General features: G+C 36.9%; 2 protein-coding genes across 2 annotated transcripts; one reads left to right on the top strand and one right to left on the bottom strand.

The window, feature by feature from the left end:
• Positions 1–943: 943 nt before the first annotated feature.
• LOC140931150 (metaxin-2-like) lies at positions 944–13,359 on the bottom strand. The gene is made up of 9 exons (XM_073380899.1): positions 13,007–13,359; positions 8,218–8,271; positions 7,517–7,560; positions 5,465–5,537; positions 5,140–5,216; positions 4,505–4,597; positions 2,451–2,612; positions 2,034–2,110; positions 944–1,331 (listed from the first exon to the last, which is right to left on the bottom strand). Exons 1-9 carry the CDS (start codon positions 13,056–13,058, stop codon positions 1,184–1,186), a joined length of 780 nt encoding a protein of 259 aa, XP_073237000.1. The 5' UTR covers positions 13,059–13,359; the 3' UTR covers positions 944–1,183.
• A 6-nt stretch (positions 13,360–13,365) lies between these two features.
• On the top strand, positions 13,366–19,660 carry LOC140931149 (uncharacterized). Its single transcript, XM_073380898.1, has 2 exons — positions 13,366–13,673; positions 16,823–19,660. The coding sequence occupies exons 1-2, from the start codon at positions 13,507–13,509 to the stop codon at positions 17,727–17,729; spliced, it is 1,074 nt and encodes a 357-aa protein (XP_073236999.1). The 5' UTR covers positions 13,366–13,506; the 3' UTR covers positions 17,730–19,660.
• Positions 19,661–20,973: the final 1,313 nt, after the last annotated feature.

The raw sequence follows: 20,973 nt of genomic DNA, 5'->3' as shown, positions 1-20,973 counted from the left end.
ATAGATGTATAATTGTCCAAGAGCTCTTAACTTTTTTTATATTTGTTTTACTTGTAGCTTGAGATGTGCATTATTATCTTTTGAATTTATTACCTATTCTCTTCTATTCTATACAGTTAAAAGAGTGCCGCTGACCAAGAATAGGCAGCGAGCTTCTTTTTGTCGCCCACAAAATTGAGGCACTGCTCATCCACGAAAGCGAAAACGTCACTTTGAAATGAATTCGCGTTTTTTCAACCTCTGTCGGTTTTTTCCATTTCGCTGAAAATGTAAAGTGCGGGCGAATTTCCCTGGAGTTGATTTCTTGTGAATCGCACTCACGTTTAGAAAGAGCGGTTACTGTAGTTGCTTATCCTTTTCAAAACATGTCCGCAGGAATCCAAAAGCAGAGAGTTCTAAGAGTCAATCAAGAGGGGACGATCTTATCCTTTTTGTCTTCTTGTTATTGGTTTGTTTGCTTTTATTCATGACTAGAATATATAGTTTTCGTTAAAGAAGAAACCTACAGTCGAAGCTCTCTTCATGGGTTCTCTCGTCAACGGACAGCTCATAAAACCCCAAGGAAATGGCACATGGCCTCTACAGAGGACTAACTTCTTAAATGACCTAGGGCGCTTTCCAAGTCAGAACTGACCGGCCGGACCATTGCCGTACCAGTCATTTTGACAATGAAATAGGATTTTTCCAAGAGTTTTTTTTTTATGAAAACCCATCTCCTTTGTGCATACTAGTCAAAATTTGATTGATCTGACTGGATAGTTTTGATTAAAAATGAGATTCTCATTGCGACGGGAATGGTCTGGCCAGTCAGTTCTTACAAAGAGAAAGCGTGGTAAAACTTTTTCTGGCCCTCACTGGCATTTACTAAGGGACAAGAACCGGGACTATGAGTTGCAAGAGAATGTCCTTTGAGCAGCGACTGAGAATAAGAAGCCATCGGGGAATTTGTTTAAATTTATTAGTAAAATACTTATTGGCACTTTTAACATGTTCATATGCTGGCAATCTTAAATAAAGAGCAACCACGCTTCGATACACCTCTGCAATTAAATGCTCGGGCTGACCAAACTGAACTGATAGAAGGGGAAAAGCCGCCCTCTTCCTTGTCTTTCACCATTTTTCTAAGTGACGACAGGCCTTGAGAAATGTTGGTGGACCAATCAAATGGCAGATTCTAGCTTATTCACTGAAAGAATTCCCTCAATATTGTCATGACGAAATTTTCAAGGTTTTTGTGCGCCCTGACGACAGAACTGAGGCAATCATCTGGAAGATATCTGGTCAACACTGAATGAAGATGGCCGAACACTAATGCATCCAGCTCTGTTGGTCTACAATGATTAAAGAAAGAAAAAAAAAATAGAATCAAACGTCTATAAAGAGGTGCACTAAAAGTGGAGAGTTTGGGAAATTGGTCGAAATGGGCATTGTACTGTTAGAACAGTATATGATTTCTCCTACAAATAAAATTTCCAATCAATATTAGACATGAGAAAATACCTTGCGAAAACATTAAATGATCATCAAAGACATTAGCTTAGCTTAGATAAGTGGAGAATATGATAAGGGGTCTTCTGAAAGAGAAATAAAGGATATGGAAAAATCAATAAAAACCGTTACGTCTCTGTTCTTAACTCTGCTAGTAAGGGAGTTTCCTGTAATTATTTAAAAAAATGGATGACTCAGGTCCTAGAATCAGTATTTCCATAGAAATGCTTCGTGAGCGGTTTTTAAGCGGGGTTGATAACGTCTGTCTGTTTGAAATACTTATGGCAACGCTCTGTTATATAACCCTTTAAGCCCCAATATCCACATACAAATTCTACAGACTGCTCTTGATAGATTATCTTAAAGAATTAGTCAAGAAAATTTGTTGAAAAATCAAAGAATTTTATATTTCTCGAGGTGATCATTTTTTTTTTAAATTCTCATACCCTTTTCTCTTAATTTTGTACTGATATCGTTGGCGGGAAAACTAATTTTGTCACTCTCATCGTTTCCCATTGCTCGATGAAAGGAGGCTGTATTCTTACCTATCATTTATAAAGAACCTATTGTTTCCCAGCTTTTCAGAAAGAGCCTGACATGTCCGTCGAAACTCCTCAAGAACCTGCAAAAATTAACCAAAAAACCACTCTGTCTGGGCCAACAGTTTTCAATTAGAACACTTTCAAACAGAAAAGCAGTTTGCTACATTTGTACAAATGGGAATGCATGCATTTCATTTTTGAACTATCGGAACAAATCTTTCACGCGCGCGCTCGCGTTTCGCTTGCTCTACTATCCCTGAGGACAAATGGGGGACTACTCGTAGTCTATGATTGACGCTTCATTCGATCCCTGTACTACCTCAGTCTATAATATTAGGACACCTATATAAATGGGGGTTTTGTTGTGTCCTTTCCTAACAGACATCACCAGTTTGAGAGTCTGTTTATGATTATTCATACCTCAGTTTCAGTTTTGAGATGCCAGCCAATAGCCTTGAGGTGCCTACAGATCTGCCACTGCTTCCTGTAGCTAAGGATAACATTCAGTGGTGTAGCAAACTGACTACCATACTGTTGTCTTGTTCTAACTGCCCAACTTTTCTTCCACCACAACATGTAAAGCTAGACACAAAGTTAAGAAGAAAAATCACTTCATTGAGATGTCACTGCAATAGAAGAGAAATATGACATCACAAACAAAACTAAACTTGTAAAATTAAGGAATTGGATGGCATATTCAGAAAGAGAGGGATAAAAAAATCAGCTTATTAGTGCAAATTAGCAGGGATCCCCCGGGAGATACATGTACAGTGTATAAGCACCTGTCCTTTATGCTCTGATGACTCCTTACAATCCTTCTAAAATTAGCTTCAAAAGAAATATTTTACGATCCAGACCTATAGAGTCCTAGAGTGATGACATCATAAAAATTAAATTTGTGAAATTATGGGATTTGTCATGATATTCTGAAAGAATAACGTCTAACAACAATGCTTACTTGCATTTTGGGAGCAAATTGTCTCTGCGATATAGCCCAGCTATGCTCTGATGACTCCACTGACAAATCCTTCTAAATTTGACTTGGGTCAAAAGGTTTAGACTGGCAAATCAAATTTAGAAGGATTTGTATGGAGTCATCAGAGCATAAAAGGGCTAATATCTCAGAGACAATTTGCTTCACAATGCTAGTTTTTGGCAAGTAGTCCTCATGGATATTTTTCTTTCAGAATATCCTGACAAATCCCATAAATTCACAAATTTAATTTTTTATGACATCACACTTTAGAACTCTATTTTAGAGGGATTTACAGTCAATGGAGCATAAACTTTTTTTATCTTGTTCTTTCTGGACATGCTACCACATCCCATAATTTCCCAAATTTAGTTTTCTATGATGTCACACTTTAGAACTCTATTTTAGAGGGATTTACAGTCAATGGAGCATGAACATTTTTTTATCTTGTTCTTTCTGGACATAGGCCAACATATCCCATAATTTCAAAAATTACGTTTTTGTGACATCTTCTCTAAAGCACAAATGAAGTGGTGCAAAGAGAAAAAGCCCTGAGTAACTTCTGATTACTGCTGAATTTCCAGTACAAAGTGCTTTGCATTTGTTTGTGAAGCAAAGGAGAATTTGAAATTACATCAAGAATCGGTTAGAGGAGGCTCATTCCATGCAGCTTTTTAATTTGGACACACCCACTCCTGTCCATCTGGCCATTAACCTGATTTTCATAAAAAGTACCTTATGCAAGCTAAGATGTACAGAAAAGGTTTTGAAAGTGAGTAAAATATATAGGAGAAAAAATCACGTAGTTTAGGGAGAACACAGTAGCTCAAGTAAGAACCTAGCCTGGGAATTATATAAAATGTCATGCCTCATTGTTCATTCCTAAAGCTAAGAACCTAGGGGGGTACTCCAGATTTCAAGTGATGGGGATGATAGAAGGATTATATTTTTGGGGGTTTGAAATTTTGGATTCCGGGATTTTTTTGAATTTTTTTGATTTAGTAAGGATTTTTTGGGTATTTAACACAATCTGAAGATTCGTGGTAGTTCTTGCGTATCCCAGTCGTGTAGTTTTGCGAATAAAAACAACCAAACTTGTTTTGCTCTCTGGAAATTTTAAGGCTGGGAAATGGAAAAACGGGATTTTGGGGGGGGGTTAATTTTTGATCCAAGGATCTTTTGGGGGTTTTGATGGTAGCCATAGGGAATTTTGGGGGTTTTGATTTTTACCCCCATCCGAAGTATCCCCCCCCCCTCCCCTACCTCCTGGGGCTGAGAGACTGTGTTGGCAAGGCACTAAATGCACAAGACTTGGTTGTTTCACCTGTTAAGATTAATAGGGTTTGTCAAAAGTTCCTGTTCTAAGCACTTTTTCCTAATTATCACATTGTATGTCAGTACGTACATCTTCTGCTTAAACCAAGGTCAGGTTTCCAGACATCACTAGAGTGAGGTAGTGATTTCTAACATGCATAATTAATGAATGTGAGAAGTTGATTACCTCAGCTGGGAGAAGAGAGTTTTCAACCAGCGAAATATAGGCCTCCATTTCTGCTCTGTCGATCATTTCCAAATCCTTACTAGCAGAGAAGCCCTGTAAAATTAAACATGGCTGGGTTTAAGTGACATTTTTGGCTAATTGGTTTAATTGGAATTAAGTGCTGCATTAAAAAGAACTACTCTGAAAGATTGATCCCTACAACAAACACCATGTGCAAAAAATACTGTATAAACCTGCATACATGTACATTGGTGCATAAGAATCTTATTTTTTTTCTTTGATTGGGCAAAATGTAGGTTCTTGTATCTTGGGGTATTTAAGTGGCAAATTTCTGCCAGGAGGTTCTTAATCCATTATGTTTTTACACACAGGTTTTATTGTATTCCATGCAAGGTCCTGTTTTAGAAGGCCAAGACTGGGAAAGCAGCTGTCATGGGAGGACTCAGGTAGGGGTGGTGTGCTAGCAAATATCATCTTCTCATGTACAATGTAATCCCACCTGTTTGCCTAATTCCCTTTCAACTTAGTTGCTTGCCCATATGACAATTCTGAGGGACTGCTAAGAGCATTTTTATCTTAGGATTTTAGACTTTAACGAGCTAATCACAGTGGAAAAACAAAATCATTATCCCTACCTTTTCCCCAATATATGAGGTAATGCCACTAAAATCACTTATCAACTGCCTGTCAGCTCTTAGAAAAGGAACATTACCTACAATGACACAAAAGTATAATTAATTACATTGAACACTACACTTTAAATGGGAGTTAGAGATAATACGCAAATGATCACAAGTACTTCTTTTCATCCCTCTTTTTTTAAGGCTTTTAAGGCAAGTCTGGTAAGACTTGTTCACTGTCTTTTTTGAGCACCAAATGTTATTGTTTCCATAAAAATGAAACATCATGTGCAGAAAACAAGCATTGGGCAAATTCCTTGTTTAAACAGAAACTGGATACCTTTAGGAGACATAAATTCAGCATTCCTTCTGCTTTTTACTTCATAGGCTAACCCACAGAATTTTAAGTACACCTGTGAAAATAAAATTTGACACATGACCAGTTTCTGGTGAATATTGATTATTACAGTGAGGCAACAACACTCACCCTTCCAAAACTAAAATTATAGAGGTTTATTTAAAGGTAGCTAACAGGGATTGGCATATCACCAACTAGAAGATAGCCATTACATGCTGCTTTATTAAAAAGTTAATGAAACATTTAAGTATAAAGAGGACTTAGTGCAAAGTCTGAACGCCACACTGTCAGCAGAGGCTTCTTTTGTCTTCTTGATCAAGGAGGAGAAAAGGGCAGGCTCTGCTTGAATCACGTAAAACCTTTAAGGTTGCCACAGCCTGCACTTCGATTCTGGACTAGTCATTCTTGTTTCCCATTGTCAAAGAAGTTTCTTCGAGAACAAGCATCTGTTTATTGATAAACCAATGGTCATAACCGAGCCCACTGCTACAAGCACACTGCTCTTACTCAGCCTGGGCTTGAATTTCCAGGCTTTTGTGTGATGTGGTATTAATAGCTCTCTCCGGAAAAGAGTGATAGCCTGGGACCAAAACTAGGTACACACACATTTATGGGATTATTTGGGGGGGAAGTGAATGCAAACAAATATGGCAGGAAGCAAAGTGGAATATTTCAGCGGGGTTAAAACAGCTAAAGCTGAAGGAAGAAGATCATGTTTGTGGGGTGATTTTACCTTGAGAAAAACCAGAAGAATGCACAGTGAAACAGCTTCAAATTAGCGTTCTGAAGAAAATGTACCATTCTACTGATATTCTCGAAGGAAACGTCTTGCCTTTGGTATTCTACAAAATGCCAGCTAGGAGTTCGTGAAGTTATTTGTAAAGCCACACGACAACTTGCATATCTCGTCATAATTCAAGGTGGCTTCCTCGACTTGTCCTCCCAAACAATCTCATAAATGCGCACGTGCTTTGTTTGGGTCCCAAGCTATTACTCTTTTCCAAAGTGAGCTATTAGCTGGTGGCCAAGAAAGCTCTTACATAGGTTAAAAACATATATATTTACAACTTATTTTTTGAGATTTTGCCATCTAAACATTAATTTTGTTGTCTCAGAATAAATATTACTTTAATCTTTATGAGTTCCTCAAGCAATGAATTAATTCATGCATTTGTAGTAAAACTCAAAGACAGATTTTTCTGTTAGCTGTTAGTTTCCAGCGGCCATACATGTACATGTATTTGTGCCCCTAAAAGGGACACCAACATGGCATCTCCATACAAAGCTTTATAAATTTGGGCAAAACGTTGTCTTGAACATCTCTATATGAAATTTCACACAGACCTTTTAAAATATATTTATCTTCTTTCATTTTCCAGATTCTGGACTTTCTGTATTGAATGGTTTGAATTTTTATTTTTGATGACGTGACAGTGAAAACAGAGAATTTCTTGTCCGGGGCAATACCTTTTGGTCAAGTATCACTCTCTACTGAACTTGTATGTTGTGTTTGGATTGTCAACACTTTGACTTAATTGCATAGATTGGTTCTTCACTAATCTGCACATGAGATCCAGCTGATATTTGCAAACTATAGGAAAGGAATTAAACCGTTCATTTCAGCAGGCGTTCATGGGGTAGGAACGTGTGACGAACCCCTAAGAATGTCTGCGTGGGAGGCTAAAGGAGAGCACTGTTAGTAAAATTATTAGGAAACAGGGAGAAAAAAATAAATATTATTGTTCATTTTGAGTTGACTTACTTTGGAAACATCATGCAGAGACTTGTGAAGTTGGTGTGTAAAATATTTTATTATTATATATGGTAGTATGCCAAGACCAAAATAATACTACCATGAAAGGTATTGCTAAAGATGTTTTATTTGGGAGGTACCAGTAACGACCAGATTTCATACTCACGGATTAAGGTAGTAAACATGCATTAATTTTTATAACAATTACAATATATTTGAGTTAACAGTTTCTACAAAAAACAAATCAAGACAGTAGAAATGACAATTTTTCATACATGTACCTCTGCACTTCTACAATTAGCAGCATCTGTCAGAAGAATGGTATCTAAAAATGTAATAAATTAATAATAAAAATTAATAACAGTACAACATAATTTCTAATTCTCAAAGTTGGAATCATTACAAGAAGATAACGCAACAGGATACTTGTACAGGACTGCACAAGGCTACTCTCAGAAATACAAAATATGTACCAAACTTTGGAGACCCATGGACTGTCTCTTTCATACAATAACCCTACCGCCCCTCCCCCCTCTATTATCAGCCTAACACTCTCATCCAACCCCCTTGTAATACAATCAAAGCAACCCAGCACTTGAAGATCATAATATGGGTGTGACAAAGGACATTTTAATGTATTCAAAAATACATATTCTTGAATGAGGCAAAAAAAAAAAACAACAATTGCTAATTATTGTAATGATGAAAACAGTCTTCATCAGTCGTGATGAAAGATGTGCAGATATGATCTAAAAAAAAGACAATTTTATATTTTGGAGAAATTTGTGATATCATTACAATAGAACTCAAAGACATCTTCATTCACAAGATTTAGTGAAATGTGCAGGAGACCAGAAGATTATTTTGTGCTGTATCAAGGATCAAGACTCCTGGGTAATCTGGGAAAGTTAGGCATTATTATACACATGTGATAAATTGGTCGTTACTAATTCAAATGTAACAAGGAAGCTGATTAAATTACCTTTACATGGCTCATAAAGCTCCACATTTTCAGGCCATACCTCTTGTTCTGTGTCTAAAGTGTAGGTACAATACACATTAATACTGTAATAATATGATCACCCTCTGGTACCAAACCTTCAGGCATATGGGTTACACATTGTAAATCCTGGAAAAAACACCCCTGGCCCTTTTTGTGAGCCTAGGTGAGAGGTGCTAATGCCAAGAAGATATCTTTATAAGAGGTGGATGCCCATTGTACTTCTTTAAAATCATACCCAGATTAATGACTCTTATTGTTATCATAGGAATAACATTTTACCACAGAAACAACACTTTTCTTATTACGATATACACTAGCGTTTTACAGGGATTTGTTTCTCTGACAATAGTAGCATCAGTTACAGGTCAAAAATGAAAATCCAGGATAAAATTTTTTAACCTAGGTTGATTTAGCCTGAGAAAACAGCCAACATTTCACGATGCCACATCATTTTGCAGGGTGGTGGTGGTGTTGTGAAATGTCGACTGTTTTCTCAGGCTAAGGTTGATTTGACTCTATTTCCTTTTAAAAATCTGATCTCCTAACTCTAACAATTCATGAATTAGGGCTGGGAAACAAAGGAAATTGAGAATCAACTTAGGTTAAAAAAGTGTAACCTGAATTTGGATCTGTAACATCGATCTACATCTGCTGTTACAAATTAAATCCATTGCTGATAGCAACGCGTCCCTTAAATTCCTTAAGGGTATTTTGAATTCGAGCGCTATGTTTTAAAAATTCAGTTTGAGCTAGCAGTGGACATGAACAGAAGAATTCAGATTTAGAAACAAAGAGCCAGAGATAATTCACGCAACTGTAAGTAGTTTTTTCCAAGAGTTTTTTCATCCTTTGAGCGAATTTCTCATCAGGATATTTGGCCTTTTTCCTTTTTCAGCAAATTCTGTAAACCACACTATTAATCCTCGAAATGTAGAAGTGAAAGAGTCAAGCTGATTTCGACGCATGAATGCTTATTAACTTGAACTGTTAGAATACTGAGACACTGAGAATTAAATAATGAATCTTGAAGAACAGCGAAACGATGACAACATCTGCATTAAAATACAATATACAAAAATTCTAAAATTTATACCAAAACTATCTCGAAATTTTGTTTTCGGTGCATGTCTGAACTTCATAAGCTCGTTTTGCATCTGAAGCAGAAGGCTGCGAAATGTACAACCTATAAATGGCTTTATGGTAAATTAGCTCTTTATAGCACAACAGTGACCAGAAAACTGCTTCAAAACGTGTTTTTTGGCAAAATTTCTGGGGCGAATGGGTTGATTCACACAAGGTACATTATTAATTGTAAGTTACACAAAAGGGCTAGGTTGTGATCTCACAAATTCACAAACACTTTCACAATTTGAAAAAGATCAACTAAGATGCTTAACTGCAGTGTAACCACAGAATAGTCTGTATGAGATAGGGTTGGAGCTCTGGGAGACTGGCAGCACAATAACTTGAACAAAAGTTGACTCAAGTTGAACCCCTAGAGTGAAAAAATTGAAGCCATCATGCCTTCGATAGAATAACATTGTTAAGTGTATTGAATACAGTGTAGCATGAAAGGTATTGAGAAAGATGATTTTTTAGTCAGTGAGACACGCCAAGCGACTCTGAATCAAAAATCCAAGAACTCCAAATAGGAGTCATAACTTATGACCATCTGGTTACTCGTCCAGATGCTCTACCCACTTAAGCTAAAGCAAGGTATTACAGTGGAACCTATTTAAGTCAGTTTTATAAATTGTGCACGATTTGCTTCATCTCCCTTGGAGAATCATTGAACTTACTGCTATTTGCGGATATGTGATAACCCTGTCCTATTCATGTTAAGTGGGCGTTTATCGCAAAGTAAATTACAGCAGATGCTCTACCCACTTAGCTAAAGAAAAGTATTACAGTGGAACCTATTTAAGTCAGTTTAATATTTTGTGCACGTTTCGCTTCATCTCCATAGGAGAATTGTTGAACTTAGCGATATTTACAGATACGTGATAACCCTCCTATTCACGTAAAATGGGCGTTTATCGCAAAGCGAATTACAGCAGATGCTCTACCCACTAAGCTACAGAAAAGTATTACAGTGGAACCTCGATTTAACAAAGTGCCAAAGGACTGGGGAAATTTCTTCAGTAATCGAGGGTTCACTATATCAAACACCTTCAATTAATGAATTTTCGAGAAAACTACAAAAATATTAATAATTATTATATCGAGGTATAGTTACGAATTAATTTACAAAACCCAGCATTTCTGGATCTGAAAAATTACTGTAATACGATTCAGTACAAAGCTATATGTAGCTACAGCACGATAGGAACTCAATAACAGGCAAACAAAACTGCTTAAAGCTACTGTGCGCATAAAATTTTTACCCTTGTTGGTCTGTTTGGCATTCATCTTTCATCACATGCTGACATTTATTCATTATATCGAGGTAAATTTTACATTTGTGCTTGTGGATTGTGTTCATTATAGAGAGGATTTCATTAAATCAAGGTTCTGTTCCATACATATTACTGTAGTTTTGGCCGGGCTGAAGAAAAATTTTTGTTATAACGAGGACTTCGATAAATATAGACGTTTGTTAAATCAAGGTTCCACTGTATAATTTTCATACTGTACATTGTACACACTCAAGACAAGCCTGGATGCACTATGGTCTAGAGAGAGACATTACTATTAGTCCAGGAGATATCCATTTTTGGATATATGATGACGTCACTGATAATTGCACCTTGGACCTCCAGTATTTGCAACGCTTTTGAGCCTCATTATTGTGGTTCCTTTTATTTATGTAATGAGACCACGCGTTACTTGTAAGGGAACATCAACGGAACATGTGAAACAATGAAAGATGGCATGCGTCTCTGCAATGCAGAGAAAGATCTGCCGAAAGTGAATTCACCGGTTGTGTTTTTTATGCATTCTGATTGTATGTAATAATTTTTTCTGGTTTTGAAAACATTACTCTGAGATACTAGAGTAAATTTTCTTGTTGTCTATTCAAAGAAAATCCATATGCACGATACTTTAGTTCATATATGCACGGCCTTTGAAAATCTGTGATGTGTGTAATTTTGGCGTCATTACTGGTTCACTGTGTGAGCATTTCATGGAAAAAAACTGATCTTTGGTTTTGTTTAATTTGGGATTGTTCATGTTGCAAGGCATTGAAGTCATCTCTTTGCTGTTGTTTAGAGGTCATTTCCTGTGCTCTTTGTAACTGTTTTGTCTGTGAATTTGATGATTTCCTGCTCTGCTTTGTCATGCGTTCTTGTAGGATCAGTTGAATTCTCACCGGTAGCGAACTACAAATCCAAATTTACACGGTACAAAAAGGGGTCTGTAGTCTTAAAGGACTTTTACCTCTTGATGTAAAATGTTGCTTTTTCCAATTATTTTCTTTATGGTGGGTATATTATGTCGGAGAGCAAATTATATTTTTGCGGCTGGTCTCATGTTGAGAGGTCATGAAGCTGACCTGTGTCAGGAATATTGATTAATTATTTCTTGTCATTTTTGTTTTTTACAGGATTTATCTCTCATGCGATGCAGCTTAAGTATTTTCTTTGGCTTGGGTTCAAGGATCATGACATTTATTAACTATTGTATTGTTTATATGATGAATTTGTACTGAAAAGAATTTGCTCAACTCTTCCAGAATGCAAGAGTGTATGCTGAATAAATTATTTTATTTATGCTATCTTTCTGTGCTGTGATTTCATATTACTTAATTTTGTTTTGGCCGATAGCCGCATTACAATCAAAAATTTGTTTCACTTCTACTCATCTCCGGTAGCTCTCGACCAAATTTACTTTGTTTTGGTTTTGATCTTAACCAATCACAACACACGATACCTATATCCAGAAATGGAAATCTCCCAGACTGTACTATAAAAACAAATATTGCAACAAGTTGGAAATATTTATCCACAGAAAATGATCACATATGGCTACCTCCTTGTAGAGAAGGAACATACATTAAAAATAATTTGTTGAAAAAAATTGATGGATCTAATGAAAGCTTCCTAATGATATGGGTAATAAGCTTCACTACTAACTTGAACTTAGCATATTGTGCACAACTCCTGTTTGTTTAACATATTTTAGGTCATGTCATCATCACTGAATAAAATTAGAATATTCATGTAATAAATGTCTCCTTAACACAAAGATCATCTTGTTGGAGAAAGATCCCATAGAGTGTAGATAATCGTTTTTCAGTGTGGTCAAAAGTCTCTAAAGTATATAGTGATATCCTGGAAGAAATGATCTGAAATCATCTTAAGTTCAAGAAATGTTTCAAAAATCTACATTCACGACAATTTATACTAATTATGAGCTTAAGCTTTTAGTTAAATCAAAAAGCGCATACAAAAAAACTGTCCCTCAAACATCAAAATCTGTGCCAATTACAAAGGAAAAGCAAAGTAACTTCACGGAAAATAAAATACAAATTCACGCAATGAAATGCGTCAGATCATAGAAATTCGCGTGCATCGGCGTATACGCCTTCCTCAATATCACGAAGAATATATAAGCTTTTGTGGTGATGACAGAATTACACTTGTGCAGTTGGCAAGCTTACATCTCTACAGTACATGCATGATGTGCTGAATTATTTTTAGCTACACGCAAGCCAACTTTGGAACGAATTCCTCTACAAGACTGTCAGGTCCGTCACGAGAGGAAGCTTTCAATTCACGCACAACTGTCAAGAATAAAAGACCATAATATCTAAAAATGGAAAACTCACTCAATGCAAATGCCGCCATAACCGCTTCCGTCAGAGGTCTGTTGGCCGCCATCTTGAAAAAATGTGAAGAGAACTGAGAGCGAGTTTATAGTGGGCTCTCTTCTCTTGATTTATTTGAACAGTGTGCGAGCCACCCTCTTCGCAGATTGATTTTAAAAGATAACCTTCCAATTATTTGGGTAAGAAAATGTGCATGGAAGTAACGTGAAAGAGATAAAAATGAAGAGTCTGATATCCTCTAACTTTGACCCAACAGAGCTTCACCGGCCAGATACGCACGCGAGGGGCTTGGGCATGATTTCAAAATATTCGTACAAAGTTCGCTTTTAGTCCCTCCCACTTCTCTCTTGTTTCCTGTCTCGAAGCAAGTCTAAAATTGTTGTCCTGTCATATAAATACGGCCCGCCAGGTACTTCGTAAGAACACTCTGGATCACACCAAACTAAACCTGGCTGACTTCACGTGGTCTTTAGTAGTTAGCATCGCTCTTGCGAAGGCAAATGACTTCTGTAGATGATACTTCTAAGCGGTTCGAAGATGTTGATAAGCCGCAAGAAATTGAATCGAACACGCTGGATGGAAGCAAAGTGCGATGTTTTCCCACTGTCAAGCGAACTTTTCGTCAAAAACAAAGCAGTTGGAGGTGGAGATGGAAGTATTTCACAAGGTATGCTACTACAGTCGCTATTTCATTAGAACTCTAAGTTTTCTACACTGCACAAATTTATGAGAACCACTGGACAACGAGTGATTTTACATCGCTTGAGGCGGCAATCGATTCCTTCCAATCAGTACCTCAGTACTCGAGATCTCCAGGTGATTTCAGGGGCAAACATCGCTGAGCAATATTTGATATAAGTTATATAACAGAAGACCCTCATAAATGAGAGCTTGACGTTTAGCTTAAATATACCGATATTTCGGCTCTATTTTCTAGAAAATTCTTTGTTATTTATCATGACGATGGAAAACTTTTCTTCCGAAAATTAAATGTTGCAAGCAGATGGTTTTCTGCTTTGAGAGTACAGTTTCGTTAGTAAAATATCGAGCTTGTCGTTATGACATCTCGAGCTTTTCCGCCAACGTTTTTTTCGGCCAGCTAATTAAAATATATTTCAAAGTCAGTTTCATATTTTGTGCGCGATTCGCTTCATCTCCCTTGGTGAATCGTTGAACTTCGCGCTCTTTGTGGATACGTGATAACCCTCCTGTTCAAGTAAAATGGGCGTTTATCGCAAAGCGAATTACAGCATTTTTAACCTTCTTTTAACTGAACCTTCCCACAAATGTCCACTATCCTCTTCTTGAAAAACCCAGGGACATTTTTCCTTCATTCTGGTGTGAATTTATTCATTTCATATTCATAATTTTCTAAACTCAAACAACCACACATTCATATTTGATAGCATTCCATACCATGAAATCACAACTTAAACAACTGTCTTTGATTCATGTAGATTTCCATGTTCTCATAGGTTTACCAGATTATTTTAAACATAAGCTTCATGATTTTACAGGGTTTAACCTTTTCGTGTCAATCCTTTCAAATTGGGTTTTCACTATTGTGTATTAAAACTACTGAATGACCTTGTAAACAACACTTCGTGCTGTGTTTGTCGACTTTCCGGCATACCGGCACCTTTTACCCTCAAAATTCGTTTCCGTGGAGCAAGAATTTTCTAAACCTGCTGGCCTGGAAATATTCGGCAACTCTATTCATTTTCAATGAATCTTGATTGTGGGCGAAATTCTGAAAAGACGCGAAACTACACATTCCACGCGTGAAATCAGCTTTGTTGTGATTTAAAACACGTGTTGTTATTTGTCACATCGGAAACAATAGGATTTGCAATTCAATACATCATGTATCGATTGTGCCCAAGTGGTGAATGCGCTGTAGTTAGCAATTAGTGTTTGTCTTCATCAAATAATATTGCATACCAGTACTGTAGTTTAAAAAATGAATCACTCAGTAACTACAGTGTATCTTAAGTCATTTGGAGTGGCTGGAAATTTTGCCCAGCATCTATGGAACTTATTATTGTTACCATTATGAAAAACAACCGTTATTGATTCTTGATATTTTTTTGGTTCATATCAGTTTTTCCTTTCAGTTGACTTTTCTTCAGTGTTGTTAAGCTTCCATAATCCCATTTTTCCCATTATTTATTTTTTTGCTTGAAGACATACAGCAGACATCATGTTTTTCGATGTGAAACAAAAAAACATAGCGACCCATATTGTTTAGAACACTCAAGTTGAAATTCAGAGTAAAGTATTCATTTAAATGTTATTTAATTGCTGGGTTCTTCACATTGTGAGGAAATGCATGCTTGACCCCACTAAGGGATGCCTATATGACCCTGCTAGATATTCACGGACTTGTGTTTAAAGAGGGGGAAATGGGGATTTGCAGTGTCGCTTATTTTTTTTGTGCAGTGTTGCAGTGAATAAAATCCTGTGTTGCGGGGATCTTAAACCCTATAGTGTGCGGAGTTTCTGATTTTAAGCCTACGGGATTTGGTGAAACAAAATAATTTGCGGTGTTGTGGTTTATCATTTCACCGTAGTTACTAAAACGAGGAACCTAGCGAAACGAGCCAAAAGGACCTGAACTATCCACAAAGACCCATAATTATCAACAATGATCAGAATTAATGAACAAAAGATCGACAACGACCAAAGACAAGTTCCACCATCCAAGAATGTTACGTAAAATTGATTCTACTATCTCACTGCTTTGTTATAGCAGGGGCGAAGGATGATCTTTTTGGTCTTTTTATACAAAAAAAAAATTCAAAACAAATGGATAATATGCAAAATCTAGGTTTATTTTTTTCATGACTGTCTCCTCAGTCCCATGGGCAGTGCATGCATTTTTCTATCTGCATGACTGAAAATAGAGTTCGCAAATAACTTGAGGTCAGTATCACTCTCCATGACTCTCTACTAATCTCTAATCAGCTCCGTGATCGTCCCTCCTTAATTATATGGGGATTAGGATTAGATTAATCATAGGACAAAAATTAGACTTTCTACAGTAAAAGTCCTTTATTTTTTTCCTGATTTGTTATGCCATTTTAAAGGACTTTTCATATCGAAATTCACTGGTCGAAAATTCTAAAGTAATATTGCAATGTCAGTGTTTCGCCACTTCTTTTTTGCAGTGGTCAATGTGGTGTTTGTCTGTTTGTTTTTTTTTTTTCTGTGGTGTCATGGTGTGGACAGTCCTCCATTTAAACAAGGTTTATTATTATGAATATATTCTCCCTGTTGTCTGAAGAAGTCTATATGATATTATCCATATCTAACCTGTACATGTATCCCCCCGTAGAAGTCAGTGATAGTTGACCTTACCAGATTGGTGCATTTATTCCATTAAATTAAATGCTCTTTCCATTAAGGCTATGTGCTTACCCTGTACCAGACAAATTTTTGGACTGGCTAAAAAAGGGGTTATGTGCGCTAAATATTTGTACAAAGTTTGCTTTTTGGCCCTCCCACTTCCCTCTTGTTTCCTGTCTTGAAGCAAGTCTAAAATTGTATGTCCTGTCATAATACGACCCGCCAGGTACTTTGTTAGAACACTCTGGATCACAGCAAACTAAACCTGGTAGTGGCTGCCTTCACGTGCTCTTTAACAGTTATAAGGAAGATCAACCTGATTTGCCTGTATCTCTTGAGCAGAATTAATGAATGTAAAAAAGTGAGATGATAGTAGTCTATACAGTGCAGCTTCATCATGTACATGTATAAGGATGCAGTTGTAAAATAGTGGATACTAATACATCCCCTGCTTTTGTGTTAAATTTGTAGGGCACTTCAACCCATCTCAGAACAAGGGGAAAACACAAGGGAAGATGTTATTAAAGTGGAGGAAAATAACACTCAGCTCCCTTCCAATGTCCATAACAGTAGTGATTTAGAAGCTTCAGAAGTGAATGAACAAGAAATTGTAAATTCAAACTGTGAGCATGTAGTTAATTCTTACAATGAGGATGAAAACTCTCACGGAGAAACAGAACATTTGAAATCCAAAGAAGACTACAGTGCATGTAACAAACTCATTGAGAAGTTTCAAGAAGCAGTACTGGATAATGCAGTGAGAGTTATCCAAGCAGCCTTTAAGCGTTTTAGAGAAAGGCGGAGATTTTTGAAGAGACGGAGAGCTGCAACTATCATACAAAGAAGTGTGAGACATTGGCTTATGACGAGACATTTATCTGAAACTTCATGTACGGAGAGCTGTTTTGCTATCAAAGAAGCAAATGAGTGGAATACTGAAACACAAGAAAATTTGTCATCTACAGAGCAAGAAAGAGAAATGGTTGACTGGACTGGTAATCTCAGTGACAGTGAAGAAATCCAAAATAAGCTTGAAAACAGTGAAGTTGGGAGTGAAGGACTTTCAGAAGGAAAAGGTAACTTGTTAGATTCAGCGTCATGTAAAGCTGATCAATTTGAAAGCTCACTTGACAGCCTCGATGATTCCTCTTTATCTGGAAGTACCGACAACATTAGTGATTCAGGAGTGTGTATTGACCAAGGTGAAGATAACATTGCTGTTACTAATGATCCAGATGCATTATCATTAGCTGACAGCGGCATTGATATGTACTCTGATACACCTGTTGAGGCCACCATTGTGGATGACTGTAAATGTTTCACAACTGGCCATCCATTGCCAAATTCAACTCCGGAGACAATTTCTGAACTCCAGTGATGTTTTATCAGTCAGTAATGGTAAGGATAGAAAAATCTACCAACGAATTTTTTTGGTCTTAATTCTGTGTAATTCCAAGTGTTTAATTCTGGTTACTATCTATTCCCATCATACAGTCTGTTAAACTGGATTACTTTATTTTGTACATTGAATCTGTTTGGTTTATTTCTCCCAAACATTCAAAATTAATTTATTCAATATGCAAGTTTCTGATTGAGTTACACGTAGTAAGTTCTGTATATATAAAAACCTATTTGCAACTAATATCATTAAACTTGGACATAGTTATGCATATTTTAACATACAAGGCTGATGGACTAATATCTTTTTATTAATAGTATTTTTGTGACGTGTGAAATTTTTTTTTCGCTATAGGACAGTTAGATAGTATCTCTGAAATTAGGTGTCTTGCTTTTGAGGCAATTAAGACTTGACTTCAGCCTTTTTTTTGAAAGTGTAGTAAAAACTTTGGGATTGGACTGGAGAGTCCAAAGCTACCATTGTAGACTGTTCAGTCTTGGCTCTAGTTAAACTTCAATTGAATTAATAACTGACCCTTAGGGTTACTTTTGTATGTTGCTATTTCAAATATTTATTAAGAATTTTTTATATGATTTTTGATGCGCCTTTCTGCACATTTTTGTTGAGTGTAATGGTCCTACATGTAAGTGACATCTGATTGATTTAGATTCTCCCTACAATTTCCCTTGTGTATGCTTGTGATTCATCAGGATAATTTCACATCAGATCAGAAGTCGCTTATGGCCTTGTTCCATGAACTTTGTTTCTTTTATGCTTGCAGCAATGAGTTTTGGCAGGTAGCTGTATTTTCAGGCTTGCCTGTAGAGCAGTCTGAAAGCTTATTTTTGCTTACACATGAAGAGAGAAATGTTCAGCTGTGCAGTCACCACCCTTAATGACTGGTTGGCTGTCTGAATTTTCTCTCTCCAAAGAAGGGAGTACAGTTGGCTGTATTTTAGCGAAGAAATGAGCGTCAATCATTGTTCCAGTTAACTGAGACAATTTTTGAATCCTGTCAAATAAACATTCTTGTGCAATCAGGCCTTGAGTAGCGAGACAGCGCCGATATCCTTTTTCTGGACCCCATATGGATGCAACAAATTACCAAAAAGGCGGTTCATAATATTTTAACTTCAGTGTGAAGTTTAACAAGTCAATCATGGCGCACTCAAATCCTAGTACACAGGTGGTGGTCCAGAACAAGGATTTTAATGCTGTTTGTCAGATGGACCTAACCAGAAATTCAGTTCTGTCTGTGGCACAGGCTAGCCTTGAGTGGTGCCAAATATCATTTACAGCTGTATACTTAGGTAGCAATTAAACCTGCTGTTCTCCCTTCTTAACCAAGGATTTATCTACCTATAATTTTTTGTATTTTTCTTATACAGATCCCATTTGCTGGGACACTTTTTGTGAGTTAACCAGGTTATTATTTGCCCTAGAACAAAGTTCAAAATTTTTATTAGCAGTCAGATGTCTGTGTGGTTAGAAGTATTAAAAATAACTTCAATACCACATGAATGCTACAATTTTGTTAAATCAGTACTTGGATGTAAAGACTAAATAGAATCTAAAGTGAGCCAAGATGATTTTTTGATAATTGATTAACTTTCTGGTAAGGCATTTTTTTTGTACATGTACTTGCTTTATTTTAGAACTGGTTTAAAATTTTAACACCGAAGATAATGCTGCCGCATTGCCCATTGTTTAATTTGGTTTGTTCTTATGGGAAATAACCTGGTTAAATCTTCTGGTGTGTCAATGGATTAATGCTTGGTTTAATCGGCTAAATAATTCTGTTGGTGTAGTGTATTTTGTCGAAATTATCAGGTGTGCAATATTGTACACTAAAATTATGAATTTTGAGGCTGTTTCAATGGAATAATATGAAATGCCAGCAATAGTGAAAATATTATTGTTGAATTTTTTTTAAAGAATATAATTATGTTATGTAAGAAATTTCTTTTCATATACATTTCAAGGTTTCCCTTCAACCCAAATTGCTTATTTAAAAAAGAAAAAGTATAATACAATTTATAATAAAACAATATTGCAGAAAACATAATAGTAAATGTTGTTTCTTGTGTTATGTCCCGGGGGGGGGAGTACTCGACCAATCTTTGGGTATTGGTGAGCCGCTCAGGGGTTAAAACCCTGACCCTGTTTAGGACAAAAAATTCCTAAAATAAATACCCTGTTTACGGCAATACCCTCAATTTTATTACCCTGTTTAGGACAATGGTCAAAATCCACGCCGTCTTGTTTTAAAGCCGTTCACTGGCAATTGCAAAAGAACAAACTCAGGTTATAGTCATTGCTTTTGTTTAATTGGAGTACAAACAAAATTCATCCAGCAAATCAAATCAATCGTGCACGCAATACCCTTCAGAGGGAATCACACGAAATTATATAGCCTGTTAGTGTTTATTACAGAAGGTGAAAACCATACACTGTCAGGAGCCCGACACTGTCCAACGGCACACCCATGTATAGCCCATGTGGGGGGGATCCCCCGGAACGTGATGCTTGTTTTATTCAAAACTGTCTAAGGTCTGTTGTGTTAAACCCAAAAGCCCAGTTTCCTTTTCTTGGCTTGTTTTGATGCTGCCCTTCCCGTTCTAATAGGCCATTCACTTTCACGTATAGACTGCGAGCAGTCTCTTGTTTTTCTTTGCAAAGTAACTGCACGCGAAACCTAGCCACTCGAGCGGCGAAGCCGGGAGCCGCTAGAAACAAGGGCGTCTCGTCTCTGCAATAATAACGTCGTGGTTTGCAATCGCGCTGGATGAGATAAGAACTAGACGGATTTTAAGAGAAAAGGCGGACTGCAAGCAGTCTATTTAACGTATTGCAATCTGAACTTGTTTCATGTAACAAGCAGGCACAAGGTAAACTTCAAACTAGATCCCCAAGGTTCCTAACCTAATGGTCGATAGCGTTATAATTTGTTTTTTTTTTCACGAGCAACTTCCAACTTAAAGTATTTTGTCGATGTTTTAGAAAATTCAGCTCAATTCTAACAACCCCGATTCCTGAAGACTCCAAATCCTGGTCCCGTTCTTCTTTGGAATGCCAAATCCCGTGTTTAAGCATGCGGAAATCCCGGTTGTTTACTCAGTTCTCTCTGCAGGAGTCAGCTATCGAAGACTCGTGGGATAGGTAGTTATAGGTCCACATGACAAACATCTTACGTACTACTGGGACTGTTTAATAACTCATGTTG

The sequence above is a fragment of the Porites lutea genome, chromosome 3 (genome assembly GCF_958299795.1).
Source record: "Porites lutea chromosome 3, jaPorLute2.1, whole genome shotgun sequence".
In the NCBI taxonomy this organism is placed as follows: Eukaryota; Metazoa; Cnidaria; class Anthozoa; order Scleractinia; family Poritidae; genus Porites; species Porites lutea.
The sequence above is the reverse complement of the archived record's forward strand: the minus strand, read 5'-3'. Positions and strand labels throughout refer to the sequence as shown.

Bases quoted from the DNA above. Each gene is read 5' to 3' on its own strand.
- LOC140931150 (XM_073380899.1), bottom strand. From the start codon at position 13,058: ATGGCGGCCAACAGACCTCTGACGGAAGCGGTTATGGCGGCATTTGCA. The intron at 8,272-13,006 runs GTGAGTTTTCCA...CCTACACTTTAG, and splicing joins TATGGCGGCATTTGCATTGA to ACACAGAACAAGAGGTATGG. The intron at 7,561-8,217 runs GTAATTTAATCA...TTACATTTTTAG, and splicing joins GCTTTATGAGCCATGTAAAG to ATACCATTCTTCTGACAGAT.
- LOC140931149 (XM_073380898.1), top strand. From the start codon at position 13,507: ATGACTTCTGTAGATGATACTTCTAAGCGGTTCGAAGATGTTGATAAG. The intron at 13,674-16,822 runs GTATGCTACTAC...TTAAATTTGTAG, and splicing joins AGATGGAAGTATTTCACAAG to GGCACTTCAACCCATCTCAG.